The following is a 20875-nucleotide window of genomic DNA, read 5'->3' as shown; positions in this document are numbered from 1 at the left end:
AATATGCAAGAACTGATACAAACAAATAGCATAGCAAGGAGGAAGCGGAAGCTGTCACTTTCCTGAAGTTTGTGTGTAAGTGAACCTTCTGCTTGAGAAACCGTCCAGGTAGCTTGTGATTGTGCTGGTTAGTAGATAGTATCCAGTGGAGATTGATCAGTGAGTAGACTGAAACTGGCTATTTCTGAAACATAGGTTGCATCCTAGTACAAAACAACTGAGCTGCCAGCCATTGTAGCAGAGATCGCAGGAATTGATACCCCTTGGAAATTACCAGCTTAAATCTGGGTTGATCTCAATGTTACAGAGAGATTGTTGAAGCATTACTCGTGGGCAATAAGCAGTTGCAAGCAAAAGAGCTTCTGAAAAACTCATGCTAGAGAGAGAGAGAGAGAAATCTCCCATCATGTAGCTCCAGAATGTCATCTTTACACAACTAATTCGATATAAGAAGAAGAATAAAGTCTAGTTACAACTCCATAGCTACCGGCAGCATCAAACAGCCCTGGATTTTTTTTTTGACTAAAAACAGCCCTGGATTTCGCAGTAGGACGATACTTTTCAGGGATAGAATTTATATGTTGGTCGTATTTGCCACTTGAAACCAGAAAAACCAGCGACTCAGCCGTGGAAGCTTCAAGGGAGAAGTTATTTTCATCAATTTTGGAGAGATAAACCCCAGCCTTGCGTACCTCCCCTTTCTGTGGTAACTTTCCAACTAAAGCATTTAGCATTCGGGAGTCAGCTGTACAACCATTCTTCTCCAAAGAAAGAAATAAATCATCCAACTCTTCTAGCAACCCTTGTTCTATCAAACTTTTCATCATTAACCAGTAGGTCACAACATTCGGCACTAAACCTCTAGCCAAGAGAGAAGCAAACAGATCCTTAGCTTCATCATGCCTGCCACCTTTAAGTAACGCATCAATCATAATGTTAAAAGTCCTATTCTGAAGGTGGAAATCAATCAAGCATAGGTTGTGAAACATTCGGAGGGCATCATCAGTGCAATTGTTTTGGCAAAGTCCTTGAAGGATTATGTTGTACGTTCCAATAGGAAGCTTAATCCCACATTTAATCATCCAGAGATAGAGTTCTTTTGCGGCTGCAATTCTTCTAGTCTGAAACAGCCCGTGGAGGATTGTGCTATAGATAACAATGCCAGGATTAACACCCTTGCTTGCCATCTGTCTGAAAAGAGAACATGCATCCTCTATCCTACCGTTCTTACAGTAACCATTAATAATGGTATTATAGGTAACTTCATTAGGTTTCACCCCATCTAACACCATACCTTCAAGTAACTTTGTTGCTTCATCCACCTTACCATCTAAGCAATATCCATCTATGAGTGTGGTGTATGTAATGACATCACACTGCACATCTACGCGTACCATCAAATCAAAGATGTTTTTGGCTCTTGTAACCATTCCTTCTTTGCATAGGTGGTTCAACAATGTGTTGAAGAAAATGGTGTTGGGACAGATGCCTCGACCGATCATTTCAACAGCCAACTCCTCAGCCTTGTCCCATTTATCACAGGCACAGAGGCCATGAATTAAGGTTCTAAAAACAACACCATTAGGAGTTAGTCCTTCAGAGATGAGCCTGTCGAATTGGGACATAGCATCATCCACTTTGCCTACCCTGCAAAGCGCGTCCATTACTGTTCCATAGGTGACTATATTAGGGTGCAATCCTTGCTGCCTCATTTTGCTAAATGCAAGCATGGCCTCATCTACCATTCCATGTTTAGCGTATGCGCCTATTAATATGTTAAAGATGTAGTGATCAGGTTGCGTACCGTTTCGTACCATCACATCCAAGAGTTGGTGCATCTGAACAAGATATCCTTCAGTAGCATACCCATGAAGCAGAGTACCGTATATAGAACTGTCAGGCTTGTGGCCCTTCTTGACCATAGAATCAAAAACTTTTCTAGCTTCCATGGATCTTCCATTCTTGCAGAGATAGACCATGAGCGTGTTATAAGTGACGACATCCGGTTCAACACCATCTCTGCACATCTTTCTGAAAATCCCAATGGCCTCTTTGGGCTTTCCTGATGAGCAATATCCATGCAAAAGACAATTATACGTGATGCAATTAGGCGACATCCCCTGATCCAACATTTCATCAAACAGGCAATAAGCTTTGTCCAGCTGACCCTCTCTAAGCAAGCCGTTGATGACTGTGGTGTATGAAACCACGTCGGGTGGGCATCCTCCTCTAGTATCATCAGCCATCATCGTATGGAGTAGGTGGAGAGCTTGTTGACTCCTGTTTTCATCGCAGAGGCCCTTGAGAAGGATGTTGTAGGAGAATGCATTCGGCGTGCAACCCAGGGCAGGCATTCGTCGCAGCGCAATGTCCATTGCATCGCTGGTCCTCTTGTCATGGCAGAGGCCCTTGAGCAGAGGACTGAAGGTGATTGCTTGCGCCGTCCATCCAGTCCTAATGACACGGCCGAGGGCGGCGAAAGCGAGGTCCAAGTGGCCGGCGCGGCTGCAGCAGCCAATGACGATGCTGTACGTGCATAAGTCGGCTCGGGGCATGCGGTTGAAGAGGGAGAGAGCGACGGCGGGGCTTTCACGGGCGACGGCGGAGAGGGCGCTGTTCAGGTCGAAGATGGAGGTGGTGTCTCGGCGAAGCAATTCGTCGAACAGGTGGTGAGCGTGCTCCCTACCAGCTCGTCCACCACCACCAGCTTCCTGTTGCTGTTGATGTTGCCGAGGAAGACCCTGATTCTGCTGCTGCTTCTTTGTGCGCGAGACGCCGGCGTCGGGTCGCCCAAGGCCGGTGACGCGGACACGGCGTGACGACATGGCCGGCCTGGACTTGCTTGAGAGAGGGCTCCCTCCCTCCCTCCCTCCCGTGCGGGCTTGGTGGGGTTGGGAGGAAGGCGACCGCTCGTCAGGTTGGAGCGTCTTTGTACCCCGCCGCCGCTGCCGCCGCCGCTGCCGCTGCCGGCGCCGGCGCCGGCGGAGGAATCTGGGTGGGCAGTGACCAGTGAGCGCATTAGGAGGAAGAAGAATAATTAAAAAAAAACTGTTTCTTTTTTATATGGGCCTCCGCAGAGGCTAGAATGGCCCATGTTTATTGGACCAAAAGGAAATAAGTCTATTGGCTATTGCTCTCCAGGGACAACATATATTGTTCAGAATTTTTTTGGTTGGTTCATCTTGTTTGCCATCAGATTCATTTGAGGTTTTTCTATGCCTTGACGATGGCTAGGGAGGATTAGTTCCATTTCAGCCAAGCGATTATAGTTTTTTTTTCTCCTGTGCTTCATGTAAAATTTAATTATTCTGTTTGTTTCTTTACAGTAAACTATGAGATCATGAGGAGTGGCATGCCTAAGTTGACTCTCTTGAGCTTGATATGATGTCCTGAACATGCATGTTCATTGTTCAGGTGAGCAAAATTATACTTTAATGCACCAGTTTTGGAATCCAATCTCAAAGAAACTTGAAAACCCTGGTTGTTACTTCACTAAACAAATGTACCTATTTAAGGCATGAAGATTAACATCTTGACTTCAAATCAATGATGGGTCATTGTCATTGACAATCACATGGTCCACAGAGGCCATGGTGTCTTCGATCCGCCATGATTTCCAACATGTCAAGGGCCCCTTTGAATCAAAGGATTTATATAGGAATTTCATAGAATTTAAATTCTATAGGAAATTTTCCTATTTGGCTCTTTGATTCAAAGGATTGAAGCTTTCCAAATCCTATGAAATTCCTATGGAATGACACATTGCATGTGAATTTTGGAGGAAATTTAGCAAGAACTCCAACCTCTTAGAAAATTTTCTTTGAGTCTATCTTTCTCATTTGATTCCTACGTTTTTTCCTGCGCTCCAATCAAACGACAATTCCTATATTTTTCCTGTGTTTTGTAATCCTCTGTTTTACACTTCAATTCCTGTCAGAATCATGTGTTTTTCCTATCCCTCTATTTTTTCAACCCTGCGATTCAAAGGGGCCCTAAGCTTTGTCATCTCATCTGAAATCTGAACTTCTTTATCTCTGCATTTGCTTCTGATGGTTTAAACTTGGGTTTGGCACTGGATGATCTGGTCCTTGATCATTTGGTCATCAGGTACTTGAAATTTTGCACATTTGGTACTGAATGTAGACTCAAAATAAGCTCTATATCTATGTTTGAAACTACCCAGTCCTAAAAGTGATATAGAGCCTATTTTGAGTGCTTTTAGAAATTAAGATGGTTCTTTCGGTATAAGGTGATGTCATCAGAATTGTTTCATGAAGTACTTGCAAAGCTATTTATCAATTCAATCTTATGCTTATTGTAATCCAACAATCTTTTAATCATCGAAATGACCCTGGAAATATTATCCTTTTTTTAAGTGCTAGTATTGAAGCAGGCGATATATATCCTTAACTTTATAATTGGATTATCTCAACAAGGCAGGCCTGCAGCTGGCCTTATCTTTAGTTGTTTACTACAGCTTGGTTGGAGGTTGGCCAAATAGAGTTGTTGCTTTCACGATTATTGTGCCATTGCCTTCAAGGTATCGATGAATGCTGACACTATAATGTTTGCTGAATTTTCTTACGGTGCCCATATTCTTTTTTTTTGCCGGATCGGCGGAAGGACGCCGACCAAATTTCATCAAGATAAAAGAGAGTTAAAAAATTATACACGACATTAAACTACCGAGTCGGGGAAGACACCGAAAAGAAAAAGGAGAATAAACTATATATTTACAGGGAGCTAGAGACCAAGCTGCTACTCCTCACTATCAAAAATACCGGCCGCTCTCCAGATCGATACTTCTTCTTTGATGTCAGCCACCAAAAGTTCGACCACTCTCGATGAATCCTCAAATATCCTAGCATTCTCTCTTTCCAAACTTTCCAGCAGACCAGCATGAAAAAAGAGCCGAAAGCGGTCCTGTGTCTCGTCCGAAAACATCCACGCACCTGCTGCCACCAATCTGGAAGGTCTAAGCCGAGTTGATCAGGGAGAAGAAACGCCACTTTCATCCAAGTTCTCAACTGCTGCCACACTCTATTGGTGAAACGGTGCCCATATTCTGCATGTGACATTGAATCAATATATTGCAGGGGCTCAGATTGGCGAGGTACATCGAAACAATTCAACAAGGATGATATAACAACTTACAATATTTCTTGTTTCCTGCTTCCTATCTATGATATTCGGATGCTGATTAAATCAGTTGTTTGACAAGAATTATCAAGTCACCAAGGTGCTTTGCAATGTCAAATGTCAGATGTCTAAAAGTCTCAGGTAATAAATAACTTGAGCTGTACATCGAATTATATATCCTCATTGGATAAAAAATGCAGCAAATATGCATGTCTAAATTTTTCTATTCGGTGCCGTATTCAGTAGTGGTTTTGGTGGCATATGATCTTAAAAGGCCCCCGTAATAATACGACACTCATATGGGGCACCATGGTGCCCGGGCACCATGGTATGAAATACACAAATTCGCCCAAATTTTTCAAAATTTTCAAATTGTGAGTATATACCTACTTATAAGTATTCGATTCATACCTATACCTAGCAACAAAACAACTCAAATTTAACTTTATTTTATAATCCATTATTACATACCTAACTAATTATATGTTTGGATGCTATATACCTAGAATCAAAATCTAACAAAAGCAAGTTTGAATTCAGTTCAAACTTGCTTTGAACTAGTTAGTAAAGTAGTTAACGTTAATACCTAAATATTTGAAAAAGTTTCATACTCATTTGAATTAGGTATATAGTAAATTTCAATCATGGTGCCCGGGCACCATGGAGCACCAAACAAATTTACTATATATATATATATATATATATATATATATATATATATATATATATATATATATATATATATATATATATATATATATATATATATATATATTGCATTGATGTCAGAAATCATTGTCGATTCTCACAGATAATAGGCAACAAAGGGAATTAACTGAGTGACCCATATAACAACGTTACATGTCCTTCAGTTATTGGATCAACCACAGTAAGGTTAACAATATTGACCATAAAAGAGGAATTTCGCTTAAGTTCTTAAAGAATATCTGAATCACATCATAATTCATAAGGAATATACTATTTGTTAACCTTCTAATTACCTTTGGTTGATCATGATGCCTGATTCACTACATAATATTTGGAGTGTTTTTAATGCCAATTCATATACTGCTCCGCTATCACTATTTCAGTAGTGTATATACTGTTAATCTAAATAATTTCATTTTGCAACTTAATTCTATATATATCTCTACATGAGGACTTTGCAAAGCAACATCTAAGGGACCTACAATGAGTTGTTGCTTGGGTAAGGAGTTTCAGCATCAAAATTCATAATATGTGCACCGCAGGTTTGAGGTTCAAATATCTGACCAAAGTATTGCCCATTCAGTTCCAGAATGGCACACGGTAACAGGTAACGGAACACACTGTCGTGGTTCCATAGCGGTTGCATGCAAAGCGCAAGCAGCTTATGAAGCCACGTCTTGTTTCATCAGAGGTGAGATTGAGCTAAAGATGATGAATTTAGCAACTTCAGAAGCTGGTGAACTGAACTTACTAGCAAATGCTTAATTTAGAAACCTGACAAGATCTCAGGAACTAACACAAGAAAATCCGGTCTTTACACACGGACGTCGAGTGTTCAGTGAGCAGGGCGTTGCAGAGCTACCAGGGCTACTTCAGCATGAGGAATCAGTCAACCAACAACGTCAGCAGCAAGCACAGGCTAAAAATGAGACTGTTAATCTAATTAAATGAAAAAATCAGTTCATGTTATGTCATTTATTTAGTGTAGTTATAGTTTGTCCTTGTGTATGCTTATATTGCCATCGGCCAATCTATGCCATTAGGATATGCATGTAAGAACTCAGAAGCGGTGTGCGACTGTTTGTTATCAATTGAAAATCGCTTGATTTTTTCTCACAAAATAACATATGATAGATAAATGGTCTCCGATTTTTTTCAGCCCCTGTAACTTGTAATATTTGTGAAATAATGAATGGATACTTGAAAAGTGATGTTTGACATTGGTTCCGCGTAAATGGATTGGAGTTCAAGTTTAGAAATAGTTCTGTTCAAATCGAAGACTCCAACGTGTTTGATCAATTTAAAATAATCTCAACTTTTTTTAGAGCTATATGGAATAATCACGTACGTATATTTTTTTGTTAGTACCAACACTGAATACTCTTTCCAAATTAACTCCATTCAATAGTATCGACGTGCTTTACACGTGCACGCTCATTAGTTAGATATTACAAAAGAGGGCCTAGATTTGGAAACCTTTTCTAAGGACTCGACGTACGTGTTGAGAAACATGAACACAAAAATACTTGCAGCCTTGCAAGGCGCCAATGTACACAGTTGAGAACAAGAAAAAGAAAAAGATTGGCTCCACTACACAGTGCACATTGTTGGAGAACAGGGAAAATAAGAGATACATGTCTAATGAAGGCGTTAACATGTGCCTCACAGCCATATAAATTCTCTACCGCATGGCATAGCATAGGGTCCATTTTGTTTCATCACTACCTAGTTGAAATGAAGTGATAAACCATAAATGGAATGTGAATTTTGCAGCAATAATTTCGATGATAGAGGAAGCAGTAACTGACAAGATTGGACAGTGGCACCAACATATCAAAAAGGCTTTATTCATTTAACTGACTACAAAGGCCAAGACATTACGGTCTTCAAAGGTACAAGCTTGATGAGACCACTTTGGTAAATAATGAGTTACCAGAACAGGTTCAATGAAATCATCATTGAGAGCAAAGATAGTCTCAAGCATATAGTAGCCAGTCTTGATTGAAGAATGGCTTCTGGTGCCCACTGTACAAGATAGTAAAAAAAAAGTGAATATAAGGAGGCAATTTTGCAATCAGATTAACTGTAACGATCAAGTGCACTTAGCTATGTATATTCACAATACTTCAACAATACAAGTCAGATTGTTACGATTACAAATACACAAGAATGGTAGAAGGATATTTCCATTATGAACAAATGAAATGCTAACAAACTTTGGTAAAATCGGCAGCGCAAACATCAATGCTAACAAGAAAGTCATGAAAGTTCATGAACAGCAGTTGCAAGGGAAAAAGACACAACTCAAAAGGAAAACCCTGTCTTCTATTTTGGCTTAATAATGGCCTCTCTCCTTTTCAACACACTGAAAACTAGTAACCAGAGATGAAGATAAAGGAATGGTGCATACGCTAGCGATTGATAATCACTTTGAAACTGACAATTTTTTCATCAAAATATTTCAGTGACTTTATTTAGCATTGTAAAACATGGTAGTCATACAGCACAAAGTTTTTTATGCTCTAATCAAGTATAACAAGAATTACTGTGTAGTCTGGAAGGAACTAAAAGATTCGGTATAAAGAGTCAAAAGTAGTTCTTGAAATAAATAAAGAAAAAGAGACTATGTCGGAGAGAGTGGTGGCATATAGAGATAAGCACTGTGTAGTCTGTGTGTGAGGGAGAGTGATGTCAGAGAGGGAGTGGTGGCTGGTGACACAACCTGTCTAAGTTAATGTGGGGGGAACATGATGCCCAAGTGGTAAAACCATGGACCAGTGCAGGAAATGGTAGAGCCTTGCGTTGCATCCCTCCTCTCTCAAAATTGAGGTGAGAAAGGGAGTATCCAATGGATGGGTCGCTCAGGTTTGATTGGACTCGTCGGAAAAAGATAGGGATGAATAAGGCATGCTAATTTTGTGTAAATTCAACAGTCTACAAGATCACATATTTTAAAATATGAAATTTTGGAGTAGGACAATTTTAACAATCTCACAATGACATCTCTCTAAGTAGCATATTTGGAGTGATATGTATCTTATCATTCTTATTTTTTTAAGGGGAATATTCATTTCGAATTTTCGATAGCTTATTTTGAAGTTGGCAATGCCCATGTTAAGTTAGCAGTTATGTGTATCTTATCCACCATAAGATAAGGAACATATTAGGGTCACGGCACTTGTTTCTAAATGAAACCATACTAAGTTGAGAAATTCTGATGAGTAAAACTGAAATAACTTCAACACAAATGTTAGTTAATTATAAATTTTCAGTGAGCTAAACATTTCATATGAGATCTTTAGAGTGCTGTGCACAGAAACATTGAATCTAAATACAGTTAGTATTCTACAAGGCAAATGGATTTTAGCCTGATTAGGCCAATGCGTCTTCTCCTTTAATCATTCCATTTCTTTGTACAGATCAAAAGATTCTAATGAAAAATTTCCACAATATAAAAAAAAAAAGGTTTGACAAGCCCAGACATGTACCATGAATTAGATCAAAACAAAGAAAGAATGTAATACATTATATCCAATGAACATTTCCAGGCACAAACAGAAGAGCCTCTCTTATGGGCAAAAAGAAAGAATGCAATACATTATATCCAATGAACATTTGCAGGCACAAACAGAAGAGCCTCTCTTATGGGGCATTACGTCAAACAGCTAACGCGCAAGGAGAAACAGCTAAGGCTTGAGGAAGTTACCTGGTGAGTCTAGTGGCCCGCAGTGGGCGTGGGCGTGGGCGTGGCAGCGGCGGGCGGGCGGTGGGAGACGACGAGGGGTGGCCTGGGCGCGCGGCGGTCGTCCTCGGCCTGCCTCCGCGCGGCGTACATCTCCTGGGTCTCGACGACGACGAGGCGCTTGACCTGGGTGAGCATGCCGAGGAGGGAAGGGGTGGTGCGGTGCTCGACGGTGCGGTGGCAGCGGCGGAGGCGCATGGCCTCGAGCGTGCGGCGGTGGAGGCGGCGCGTCCCCGGGAGGCCCCGCACCAGCGTGATGTACAGCTTGGGGCTCCACGCCACCGCCACCCGCGACTTGAACGCGTTGAACGCGCTCCCGCTCATCCTCTCACTCTCTCTCCCCCGTGCGGCGGCGGCGGCGGTGGCCGGAACCCTAGACCCGTGGAGGAGAAAGCCAGCGCCGGAGAGGACTTCGCTGGAGGTAAAAAGGAAGGGTCGCTAATTGGGTTTGTGGGTTGGGCTGCCTCCTATAATAGGCCCTTCGATTCGATGGGCCCATATGTAAACTGAGATTTGCAAGGCAGCCCACCGTAGTTTTCTCTTTTAATCTCCTATTTATTATCCTAAAATAAATTTATTTTTTCAGCAATTGTTGCATCAAAGTTTGTGAAGATATGGTATAAATATATTAAGAGTAAATTAAATAATAGATGATTTGTCGACAGGCTATACCAGGACATGACTTAGAGTAAATAAAATAAATAAATACACCAAGCATTGGGATTTCACAGTTTTCTAGGTGAAAACTTTTAAATGTAACTATAGTATAATTGGGGTGTTATTATATTATAATCACTAATCCCTCCTTCCCAAATTGATCGTCGCATAAGAAAATATAGTATAATTGAAGTGTCATTATATTATAATGCAGTATGTCTCGTGATTTTCACGGTAACCGCGCCAAAAACGATAAGGGGAACTGTAAGCAACTCCGAAAATTGGTCTACCATTACTAGTCACTTCCTTCGTTGTATACAAACAAAAATAACTTCTCGCTTTGAACAAAATGGGTATCCTGCTCCATAATATTGACAGTTAAGTTCAGTCTACTTCCATCGGAAGCAATCATACTTTAACTACACAATACTTATAATTGAAGGACATAACATCCATAAGAACATGCATATATAATGGCAAATGCATTATTTATACCTAGAGTAATGTACTATACATACATACAACTGCCTACTTGTCATGCTGCAGCTTGTCCAGCAGGAACGTCATTTCAATTCGTTTCGAAAGAACAAGTTTGGAGAGAGACAATTAGATCATCATTCTTGCATGATTAATTTCAGACTTTAGCAGAGTTTGTATACTCTATGACAATAACAAGGTTGAACTTTTCAAATTGCAGCATTCTTTAAACTATACTTATACCTTCGTTCTAGAATATAAGGATTTTTAGAGTTATAAATAATTATTAAGAAAAGTACATAGAATTAAATATAAGAAGTTTATGATTAGAAGTGAACGGATATGAGAAAATTGAATGGTGAAGGGTTATGATTGGTTGAGAAGAAAATGTTGGTGACAAAAGTTGCTATATTTTGTATTTTAAGGCAGAGGAATCAAGCAGTACTATTCATTGCTTTGGTGACGCCGATGAACCATGGAGCAGGAATGAATGTTCATCATTTTTATTTTATAAAAATAGCTTCATAGTTTGCATGAAATCGCTAGTATGATATTTTCTTCCAACACACATTTGCCTACTGATAACAGCATAAATCATGTAAAGCTAGCCAGCCAGGACACATGCCCCATTCAGGCATGGAGTTTTCTGTAGATATAAGCATTTAATTGAGTAATTATTAATCACTGATGTACTTTAGGTCAAATAAACGTCACATGTGTGTGTGATTAGTACATCCCTCTTAATTTTAAACTTTACTTAATTCACATGCGGAACATGCCTCCGTTGCATCACTAGCATGCATAACCACGACAATTAAGCATTAAACAAAGTGGTTAAAAGCTGCTTCTCCTTTTTGCATGGGTTTGCAGGAGTAGAATACGCAGATATTCTCCGGTGCAGACAGGTACAAATTATCATCATCAAGATCAATCCATCTTTCTGCTTGATGCATATGCAGAGCATAATTCTCTTGTCTCTAGCTACCTGCTTGTTCATTCATCTCACTTCTTTTGCAGAGAGGAAAAAAAAGGGCAGAAAATGACATGCACTTCCCTGTTTGACAGGGAATGAAAGCTGCACCAAGTGGCAGTGATCTATAGATTCTTTGTACTAGTAATTCCCTCTTTAATTAATTATACTCTAATTGATTGGAATTCTTGAGATCTGGAGTCCTCAATTTCAGATGGCTAGTTGTTGGATTGTTTTATTTTCATTTGGTAGTATAATAGGCTGGGAAAGAAAATTTTGAACTGAAATTCTGAATTATTTTAGTATACTAGTTACAATAGGATTGGACGGTTTGTGTGTTGTTTACCATCTTCAGTTGCAACATATGTAAATGGCAGTTTGGTACCGGACTGACTGATTAGCACAGGAAGTGCTGATTAGGCAAACAGTCAACTAATAATCTCAGCCCATCCGATCATTAACTTCAGAATTTATTAAATGAATCTTATGAGCAGATGAAAGCAACAGACAGGCAACTATCAGGAAAGGAATGGGAAGCTAGAAAGGAGCTGCATTAATACATGATAATGACAGATAAAGATGCATACAGCACTAATCTTGATACTGATTCTTTTTTCTCATTAAAATCAGAAATAACAAAAGGGAGATTACAAAGGGAAGGCTATTTAATAAAAGTGGATTTAAAAGCTGCTGAATCAAGCATGCACTTCAGCAATTTAAATTACACGGGAAACGTGTTGCAGAGAATGATTCTGTTGCAGATTAAACTGTGATCAATGATTCATGGGTGGGCTTAGTGGCTGGCAAATCCCTCCAGTAGGGATCACTCTGTCTCCTAAGCAGGAAGAAGTTGAGGATTTCAGTTTTCATGTGCATGGATCTTGATGAGCTGGCCCTCTCATCATCATCCCTTGTCTTTGTCACAGATAGCTGGGATTTGTGGTTTGCTTCTTGATGATGAACACATGCATTCTCTTATGCTCTCTCATCAGGATTTCAGAGGAATAAAAGGAAAAAAAAGGCAAAAGGCAGAAAGTAATTGCAAACATAACCAACTTAATTGCTACTCTCACATGTCAAAAATATTTGACGTATATGGCACGATTTTTGTCAAACTTTTGAAACTTTAGCCATTAATAGCATCCCAAATGCTTAGTTTGAAATTAAAAGCAAATGGTATGGGCAAATTTGCCTTGAAAAGTACTATAATATATAATACCATAAACTTATTGAATTTTCTAAACATATTTTTATATAAAAATTGATGCTAAAATTTAAAAATGTTTAACTAAATCTAGTCCTAAACATCAAATATTCTTGGCAATATCTAAGTATCTAGCCATAGTAGAATGCCATATATTATGTTACACAGATCAGTAAACATACCACAAGATGATGCATGCATTGTTGCTTACATTACTGAATATTACAATTGCGTAGCTTAACTAATTTGATTGGTAATTAAGCACCTGACTGACCATCACAAACTCATGTTTTCTCCACCGATCAGGCCATTACAAGTCGATGGAATTAGGTCATGACAAGGTTAGTGTAATAGTGTGGGTTGTTAGTAGTTGGAGCGTCTGGTGCGGCGATGTGTTGAGCTCTAGTTGTTCGTCGTTGCAACCTGCAAGTAGAGCTAGTGCAAGCTGCTCCCCTATCACTCCTGGACTACTACTTCACTCCTACTAATCCTGTCATTTTCATAATCAATAGGTAAGCTGTTAATTTTGACATAATTTGGGTCGTCTCAGCTCAGTACAAACTACAAAGTGATGATGCCATTGACCCAGAATTAGATTGATTGGAACAAATTAGGCGACAAGAACTGTTAACTTAAGAGAGATTAGGTCCCGTTCTTTTCATAATTAACATACAAAATTTATCTTTCCGTTAACACGCTTTTCAAACTGCTAAATGATATATTTCGTGTGAAAACTTTTTATATAAAAGTTACTTTAAAATATTAGATAATTTTATTTTTTGAGTTTATGATAATTAACCCAATTAATTATGTTCTAATGTTTTTTTCCTTGTCCTAACTTCATTCTTATTTGTCCTAACTTCATTCTGTCTGTTTGGTACAATGGTACACCTATCAAACTGATTAAGGATTTAATAAATTTATGCTCTTCTTTTGTCTCTGATAGAATAATTAAGGCTAGCTTTGTGCTAATGTACAAGCCTGTAAGACGTGCCGTGACAGCTGCGCTCATATCGTCGTTGTCAAATAATACCAATTCAGATATATATTCAACTGCCGTCCCTGGTGGTTTAAGCTTACCTCTCAACATCATTGCCATAGCATGGTACTATACAATCCTAAATGAAGCTTCATCCATGCCGTGTTGCTATCTCATGATCAGTTTATCACCTGCTAACTACTCCCTCTTGTAAAAAAAATATGTGTGTTTTTAGGCACCTTTCTTCTCAAATATTGATATAATACTGGCAATTGCCGTGATCTTTTTAAAAACTACTCCATGTGTGTTTTTCTGAATTTGTGGGTTTCTACAACGGTTTTACTCCTAAATTCCCTTACTTATCACTAAGCATAATTTTACACTACGCATAGGCTAAATTTGCACAAAATATAGGCTAAACCATGGCAGGCAATGCAACTATTAATTTGGGTTTGTTTTTCCATCATTGAAACAATACTTCTTTTTGGGGTTATGACTTATAAGCGGCAATAATTTTGTTTTGGATACTGAATTAGTGATTTTAAAAACGATTAACGATAAGAAAACCGAAATCACTTGCTTACTTTTTAAGACACTCCACTTGCTTGAAAATAATTTTACCCCATCGAAGTCAACACACACTTTTTATTTTTTTTTCAGCATGCACGGTGTACTCCCTAACACGTGAGGAAAAGCACACTAGTGTGCTAGTACTAGCAGTAATATTCAGGCCTTCACTTTCGTTATATCACTATCATATCAAAACGGTGCAATAAAGAATCAAGAAAGGACATGGGGCAAATGAAATTACTCCAACAGTGCTTTCTTTTCCGTTCATCACCAGTTTGATGCTATTTTTCGCAATTCATAGGTAAAAAAGATGACAATCATTAATTCCTTTGCCCTAATAGGAGGGAGAGGAAATTTTGGCCCTCAAAAGCTAGACAAACACCTAGGGGTTGTTTGGGAGAGAGGGGCTAAAATATAAGTCCCTAGGGGAGGGACTTATACTTTTGTGAGAGGGACTAAAATTTAAGTCCCTAGTTCCCAAACCCCCCCTAATCTTTCATCAAAACAAATTGGGAGTAATCTGCATGCTTATAAAACAAGAAAAAGGCAGGGCCTTTGGATCTGAAAAAGGTAGACCAGAATATCCACATGGGTGAAAAGAAAACCAGGTGAAAGAGAATTGAAGAACCCTAAGGTCCCTACCACAATATGCTTGCAATTGTATATATATATAGAAAGAGATTAGAGTATTGCAAGGAAAAAAAAAGGAAGAAGAATCGAAGAACCTTGCTTTCGTTTGCATGCTTCCCAAACTTCTAGACGATGTACTTCGTGCAAAATACTTTCTATATAAAATTTTCTTAGAATATTTTCTGAAGTAGGAGTAAGTTTTAACTTTGTAATAATTATAATAGTTTATCTTTTACACCCTTAAATAGCTATAACAAAAATAAGATTATCTTATGGATTCATCCAATAGGGTCTAAAGTCCCTACCACAATATGGTTGCAATTATATATACAGAAAAATAATTATTGCAGGGAGAGGGAGGAATTGGAAAGGGAAGGAAAGGAAGCTGCCATTTTATCTTTATCTGAAGAAAGGAGGAGGACAGGGTGGTGGTCAACAGGGCAGACCAAACCAGACAAACAAGAGAAAGAGAAACTCTGAATTCTGAAACTGAAGAGAGAAAAAGAAAAAAGAGGTGTACTACAAGACTACAAGTCTACACAACACACACCAGCAAAAGAGACAGCATTTCCCAAGAAACCGCCCTAAAGCTTTTCCAAAGATTTCTCATTTGTTTTTCTTTTCCTCCTGCGAATTTTTCTGCTCCAGATGAGCAAGAGAAGTTAATGGTTTTGGCGAGATTTGCGTGGGAAATGACTAGGAGTAGGTGTTAGGACCACTCATAAATTCTGCCTGTTCTTTTTCAGATCTGCGCTCCGTGCTTTTGCTTCGCCAAACGAAAAGAAAATTCTGTCCACCCAGGACACTGTCTTCTCTCTCTCTCTCTCTCTCTCTCTCTGCTTCGAGTTCGTCGATTCGGTTCAAATCACTCGTCTCGTAGTCATAGATAGATGGCTCGTCTCCTCAATCCAATCTTGCCGCTCTCCGGGCTCACAGTTTCTTGATTTCCCCATTCTTTTTTCGTTTCCAAAGTTTTTTTCTTCTTTTTTGTTGTTCTTTGTGTTGATTTCTTCCTCTGCGAGTCCACTCCCAGTCCAGGGTCAGAAGCTTGCTGTTGAATTCCACACTGTTGAAGCACAACTCGAGTTTTTCTCATCAAATTTCATCTTTTCTTCTGTTCTTTTCCCTCTCTCTCTTTTTGTTTTGGCTTAAATCTTACTAGAGTTCATCACAGCTTCCCACACTCGTTTTCCCGTCTCGATTTCATCAGCTGAGGTCGGCACTTGCTCATCTTTGCCGATTTGTTTCTTCTCGAGAGCCTACAAAAATTCTCCCTCTCTTGATTTCCACAAGCTTGTTTGATATTTGCTCGTCCCAAAATGGGGAACGCGTTCCGGTGCATGTCGCGCAAGGAGCACCGCGGCGGCGGCGGCGCGGCGGTGTCGCGGAGCAAGCGGATGGGGAGCGCGCGGTCGGGGCGCGGCGGTGGCGGCGGGAAGCTGACGCCCGCGGAGGAGGAGCTCCTGCACCGGCAGGCGCTGGCCATGGCCATCCACCAGCACCTCGACGCCGGCGGCTCCATGTCGCGCCGCATCGACGCCGGCGGCTCCATGTCCCGCCGCATCGGCCCTGGCTCCACCAGCTCACGCCGCCGCGGCGACCTCCCGGACTCCGTCACCGGTGCCAAGCCCGTAAGATTCTCTCACCTCACCTCATCACCTTCCCCTTTCTGCTGCTTCTGTCTTTACAAGTTCATACCAAATGGTACCGTAGAATTGTGCAGTTGTGCTGTGTATTACTGTATTTTGTGTTGAGTATATTGATGCAAAACTTTTGTGATTCATTAGTATTTGGCCAGTTGAAGGGCATATTGCCTAATTTTGCGGCTGTCAATAGTTCTTGCAGGACCAGTTCATCATTTGGCCCTAATGATTGTCATTTAGTAGCATCTTTCGTCTTGTCGTCATACATTTTGTTGTTTAAGGTGTTTGGTCGGTACTTGGAAGCTTCCTGTTTTTATGATCATCTTGTTAGTGCTATGTTTCGAAGTTCCTTGCATTTTCAGTTGGCATTTCGACGATGCCTTGACTGCAACATTGTCCTCAAATTAGCCGATTTGCTCTGTTCTTTAATGTCTGGCTGCTCTAGTTTAACTAGTTGGGCTTATTTTGTTGTTAGTGTAGGATTGTCTGTGACTGCGGATAATTCAATGAGTTGGGTTGATTTATATTTTTTTCTGATGTTAATTGAACAATGTCTTCCTTTGTACACCGGAAATTTCTGAGATATTTCTTCGTAGTCTCTTTGTTTAGACTTTAGATAGATTTTGATATACAATCAGTAGGCATTTCATATCTATAATTCTATATATAGTTGAATATTCGCTCTTGATGTTATGAAATAAGTTAAAAGCGGTTTTGCGAGGTTCTGAGAGTATGAGATATGTTGAAGCAGGTCTGCAGGTGTAACCATTCATACCCAGTGAGTACAAGTTGGTTTCTAAATAAGATTTGTTGACGGGAATATCAACAGCAAAGCGTATTGCTGTTTCAGTCCATGATTTCTGTTGCTTCATGATTAATTCCATTACCCAACTACCTGTTGATACTTTTGAGCTCTCTCCAATTTTCTGAAATCTTCAACTCTGTGTTGGAAAGGCATCTTTGTGTACAGCTGGTGATTGACACATAAGACAAGGATATGTAGTATCTTGAAGAAACTTGTATGCTATTAGGACTACAAGACAGTGCTAGGACCTCATCAGTGGCCTCATAGTTCACAGCATTTTCCCCATTTTATATTGATCCTCAATTGATAACTCTCTTCTCTGTTTTCTTGTATTCCAGTAGCAGTGATCACTGGTCAGTAGACTTAGCTGTATGTCCTTTCTCAAAACTATGGTCCCAACTATATGGGAACAAAGAAACAGGCTATATTCTTTTGTCCCTTTGTCCTTAGCCTTGTCTAATCCAAATTAAGAAGAAAAATGTTCTTTGGCTCTTATAGAAAAAAAAACTTTTCAATGCTAAAGATGACATAGGCTTTCTCATGGTGCTTCTTGTGGTGATTTAACGTAGTATTTAGGAGCTGATGTACACTAGGAGGAGGGAACCCCAATTGCCCTTAATATACAATTTATTCTGCTTCAATTCTTTGTTTCATGTTTCACATGGGCAATTCTGAAATAATTTTGCATGTTAGTAGCTATATTTCTATTACATGGACTGCATGTTCTCACACATTGTTTTTCCCTTGGGATTGATTTTTTCAGGTCCAAATCGTTTTAGAGAACTTAGAAACCAAGAAAATTGTTCTTGTTCATGGAGAAGGGTTTGGTGCTTGGTGTTGGTACAAGACCATTTCTCTCTTGGAGGAAGCTGGTCTTGATCCTATTGCCTTAGATCTCACAGGTTCTGGTATAGACAATGCTGACACAAACAGCATAGCTACATTAGCAGATTACTCCAAGCCCTTAATCGACTACCTCAATAAACTTCCTGAGAATGAGAAGGTGAGCATTACATCTAGTGTCTTATGTTGAAAACTATGAAAAAAAACTCTGTGTTTGATCTCTGTGTACATGTCAACACTCATGCAGGTTATTTTGGTCGGCCATAGTTGTGGAGGTGCAAGTGTGTCATATGCGTTAGAACAATGCCCCAAAAAGATATCAAAGGCTATATTTCTTACCGCTACAATGGTAAAAGATGGCCAGAGGCCCTTTGACGTGTTCTCTGAGGAAGTATGTACTCTCTTCATGTGCATCATGTGCATTTTTATGCATGTGCACTTCTGCAGGATAGCAACTGACACTATGTTTTTGCAGCTCGCATCTGCAGATGTTTTCTTGCAAGAATCACAGCTTTTAATTTACGGAAATGGTAAGGACAAGCCTCCTACTGGGCTCATGTTTGACAAACAGCAGATCAAGGGGCTATATTTCAACACCAGTCCTTCCAAGGTACATGTTTTCTACTGTTGTGCTGTCTTGCCAACCGAGGAAAAAAAGCTAATTTCGCATTCCTTGACATATTGCCAGTTTATGTTTTCAGTGGGCTAGCTAATAATTTTATGCACATTAAACTGTAGGATACCGTGCTGGCTGCAGTGTCCATGAGGCCCATCCCTCTAGCCCCAATCATGGAGAAGCTCTCCCTCACCCCAGAAAACTATGGCACCGTCCCACGCTACTTCATCCAGACGCTCGATGATCGAATGCTCTCGCCTGATGTCCAGGAGAAGCTGGTCAGGGAGAACCCGCCCGACGGGATCTTCAAGATAAAGGGTGGCGACCATTGCCCCTTCTTCTCGAAGCCGCAATCCCTCAACAAGATCTTGCTTGAGATCGCTCAGATTCAAGCTCCGACGGCGCTGCTCCCAGGCAAGGCGAAGACGGAGGCGATAGAGGCAACAGAGGCTAAGACAGAAGAAGAGAAAACTGAGAAATTATCATGACTTTGTATTGTGTATGTACATGTAAGGGTAGTAGCACATAGGTTGCAAACAGGAGGAAATACCAGGATCAATTGAAACCAGTCGGCTGCCAGAATAATAATGTACCAGTAGGAAGACGAAAAAATGTTGTTCTTTTTTCTTCTTTTGTGATCAAGTATAGAGAATGAGCCTATGAGAGATCTTCAGTCAGATATATGTTTAACCTTGTGAATTACAGGTTCTTCAGTCTGAACATTTTCATCTTGCAGTCTCTTGTCAGGTGCAATGTGCCAATGCCCCAGTCCACATGTCCAAGTAGCTCTGTGGAGATTCCTTACCTGCTTTGCAAATCTCACAATCTCTGGTTTTTCATCCACTGTGGGGTTTCAGAATTGCACATACCATCGATCTTAAACTGATATAAATTTTACAAAACCACAAGTATTATGGTTCAAATTGTGTAAAACCACAGGGGGGCATATAATTTGACTAATTATTATTTGATCCACAATTACTATGAGTTCTATAGTAATACTCTATCAAATTTGTGGGGGCGGCTAGCTGGCGCGCACGCGCCAGCGGCGCACACTTCCCTCCTATAACTACTCTATTAGTTTACGCTTAACACTAATGACGGGTAATTAGGGAAGATTCTCAATATTTTTCTTTCTTTTTTCAGGAGATTATTTTACTAACATATTGAAATTTTTTTATTCAGATTTGAAAACTTTCGATTTAAGATTTAAATTTTAAAGTCAAATTTTGAAAACTTTCAACCCGGATTTGAAAACTTTCAACTCGAGATTTGAAAACTTTCAACTCAGATTCAAAAACTTTCAAGTCCAGATTTGAAAATTTTAAAGTTAAGTTTTAAAATTACTAGTAAACTAATCACTAGTAAAAAAATAGGAAACTAATCTAAACTAATTACGATTTTTTCTTATATCCGTACGGCAGGAACAGTGAACAACGAAAAAAAAGAAGAAACGGCGGTGTCAAAAAAAAAAGAAAAAAGAGAGAAGAAGCGCGCGTGCGTGGGCCTTGTGGGCCGGAAGTGCGCGCCGGCAATGCGCATGCGCGGATTAGCATTCTCGCAAATTTGTAACTTCGATCTATCATGTACAAGTTGTAGGCTTGTAGCTACCTAAGTTTAAGCATTTTTACTTTGCTATAACAATAAGAAGTAAACTTGGATAATTATGTGATTTTGTGAAACTTTTGGACCATATTACCCGCGGCACGTGCCATATATCAAAACCTTTTTGATTCGGTAACTTGGACCATAATACTTGTGGTTTGGTAATATTTACTCTAATCTACTGTTAAACTTGTTTACACGTTTTGCTAAAAAATTCAAAATCATCATCATTTCATAGTGTATCTGCAGCATGAGAATTATTACTTGGATCACGATAATTTTTTAAA

At 39.8% G+C, this 20875-nt stretch overlaps 3 protein-coding genes across 3 annotated transcripts; 1 reads left to right on the top strand and 2 right to left on the bottom strand.

The window, feature by feature from the left end:
* Positions 1 to 344: 344 nt before the first annotated feature.
* On the bottom strand, positions 345 to 3035 carry LOC4344477 (protein Rf1, mitochondrial). Its single transcript, XM_015794899.3, has one exon. It carries the CDS (start codon positions 2823 to 2825, stop codon positions 429 to 431), a length of 2397 nt encoding a protein of 798 aa, XP_015650385.1. The 5' UTR covers positions 2826 to 3035; the 3' UTR covers positions 345 to 428.
* Positions 3036 to 7667: 4632 nt separating this feature from the next.
* Positions 7668 to 9985, bottom strand: LOC4344476 (uncharacterized). The gene is made up of 2 exons (XM_015794903.3): positions 9554 to 9985; positions 7668 to 7872 (listed from the first exon to the last, which is right to left on the bottom strand). Exon 1 carries the CDS (start codon positions 9911 to 9913, stop codon positions 9563 to 9565), a length of 351 nt encoding a protein of 116 aa, XP_015650389.1. The 5' UTR covers positions 9914 to 9985; the 3' UTR covers positions 7668 to 7872; positions 9554 to 9562.
* A 5841-nt stretch (positions 9986 to 15826) lies between these two features.
* LOC4344475 (putative methylesterase 14, chloroplastic) lies at positions 15827 to 19718 on the top strand. Its single transcript, XM_015795232.3, has 5 exons — positions 15827 to 16707; positions 18288 to 18527; positions 18615 to 18758; positions 18843 to 18977; positions 19106 to 19718. Exons 1-5 carry the CDS (start codon positions 16396 to 16398, stop codon positions 19469 to 19471), a joined length of 1197 nt encoding a protein of 398 aa, XP_015650718.1. The 5' UTR covers positions 15827 to 16395; the 3' UTR covers positions 19472 to 19718.
* The last annotated feature ends 1157 nt before the right edge of the window (positions 19719 to 20875 follow it).

This window comes from Oryza sativa, chromosome 8, assembly GCF_034140825.1.
Source record: "Oryza sativa Japonica Group chromosome 8, ASM3414082v1".
Taxonomy (NCBI): Eukaryota; Viridiplantae; Streptophyta; class Magnoliopsida; order Poales; family Poaceae; genus Oryza; species Oryza sativa.
Note: the sequence above shows the minus strand (reverse complement) of the source record. Positions and strands in the feature narration are given on the sequence as shown.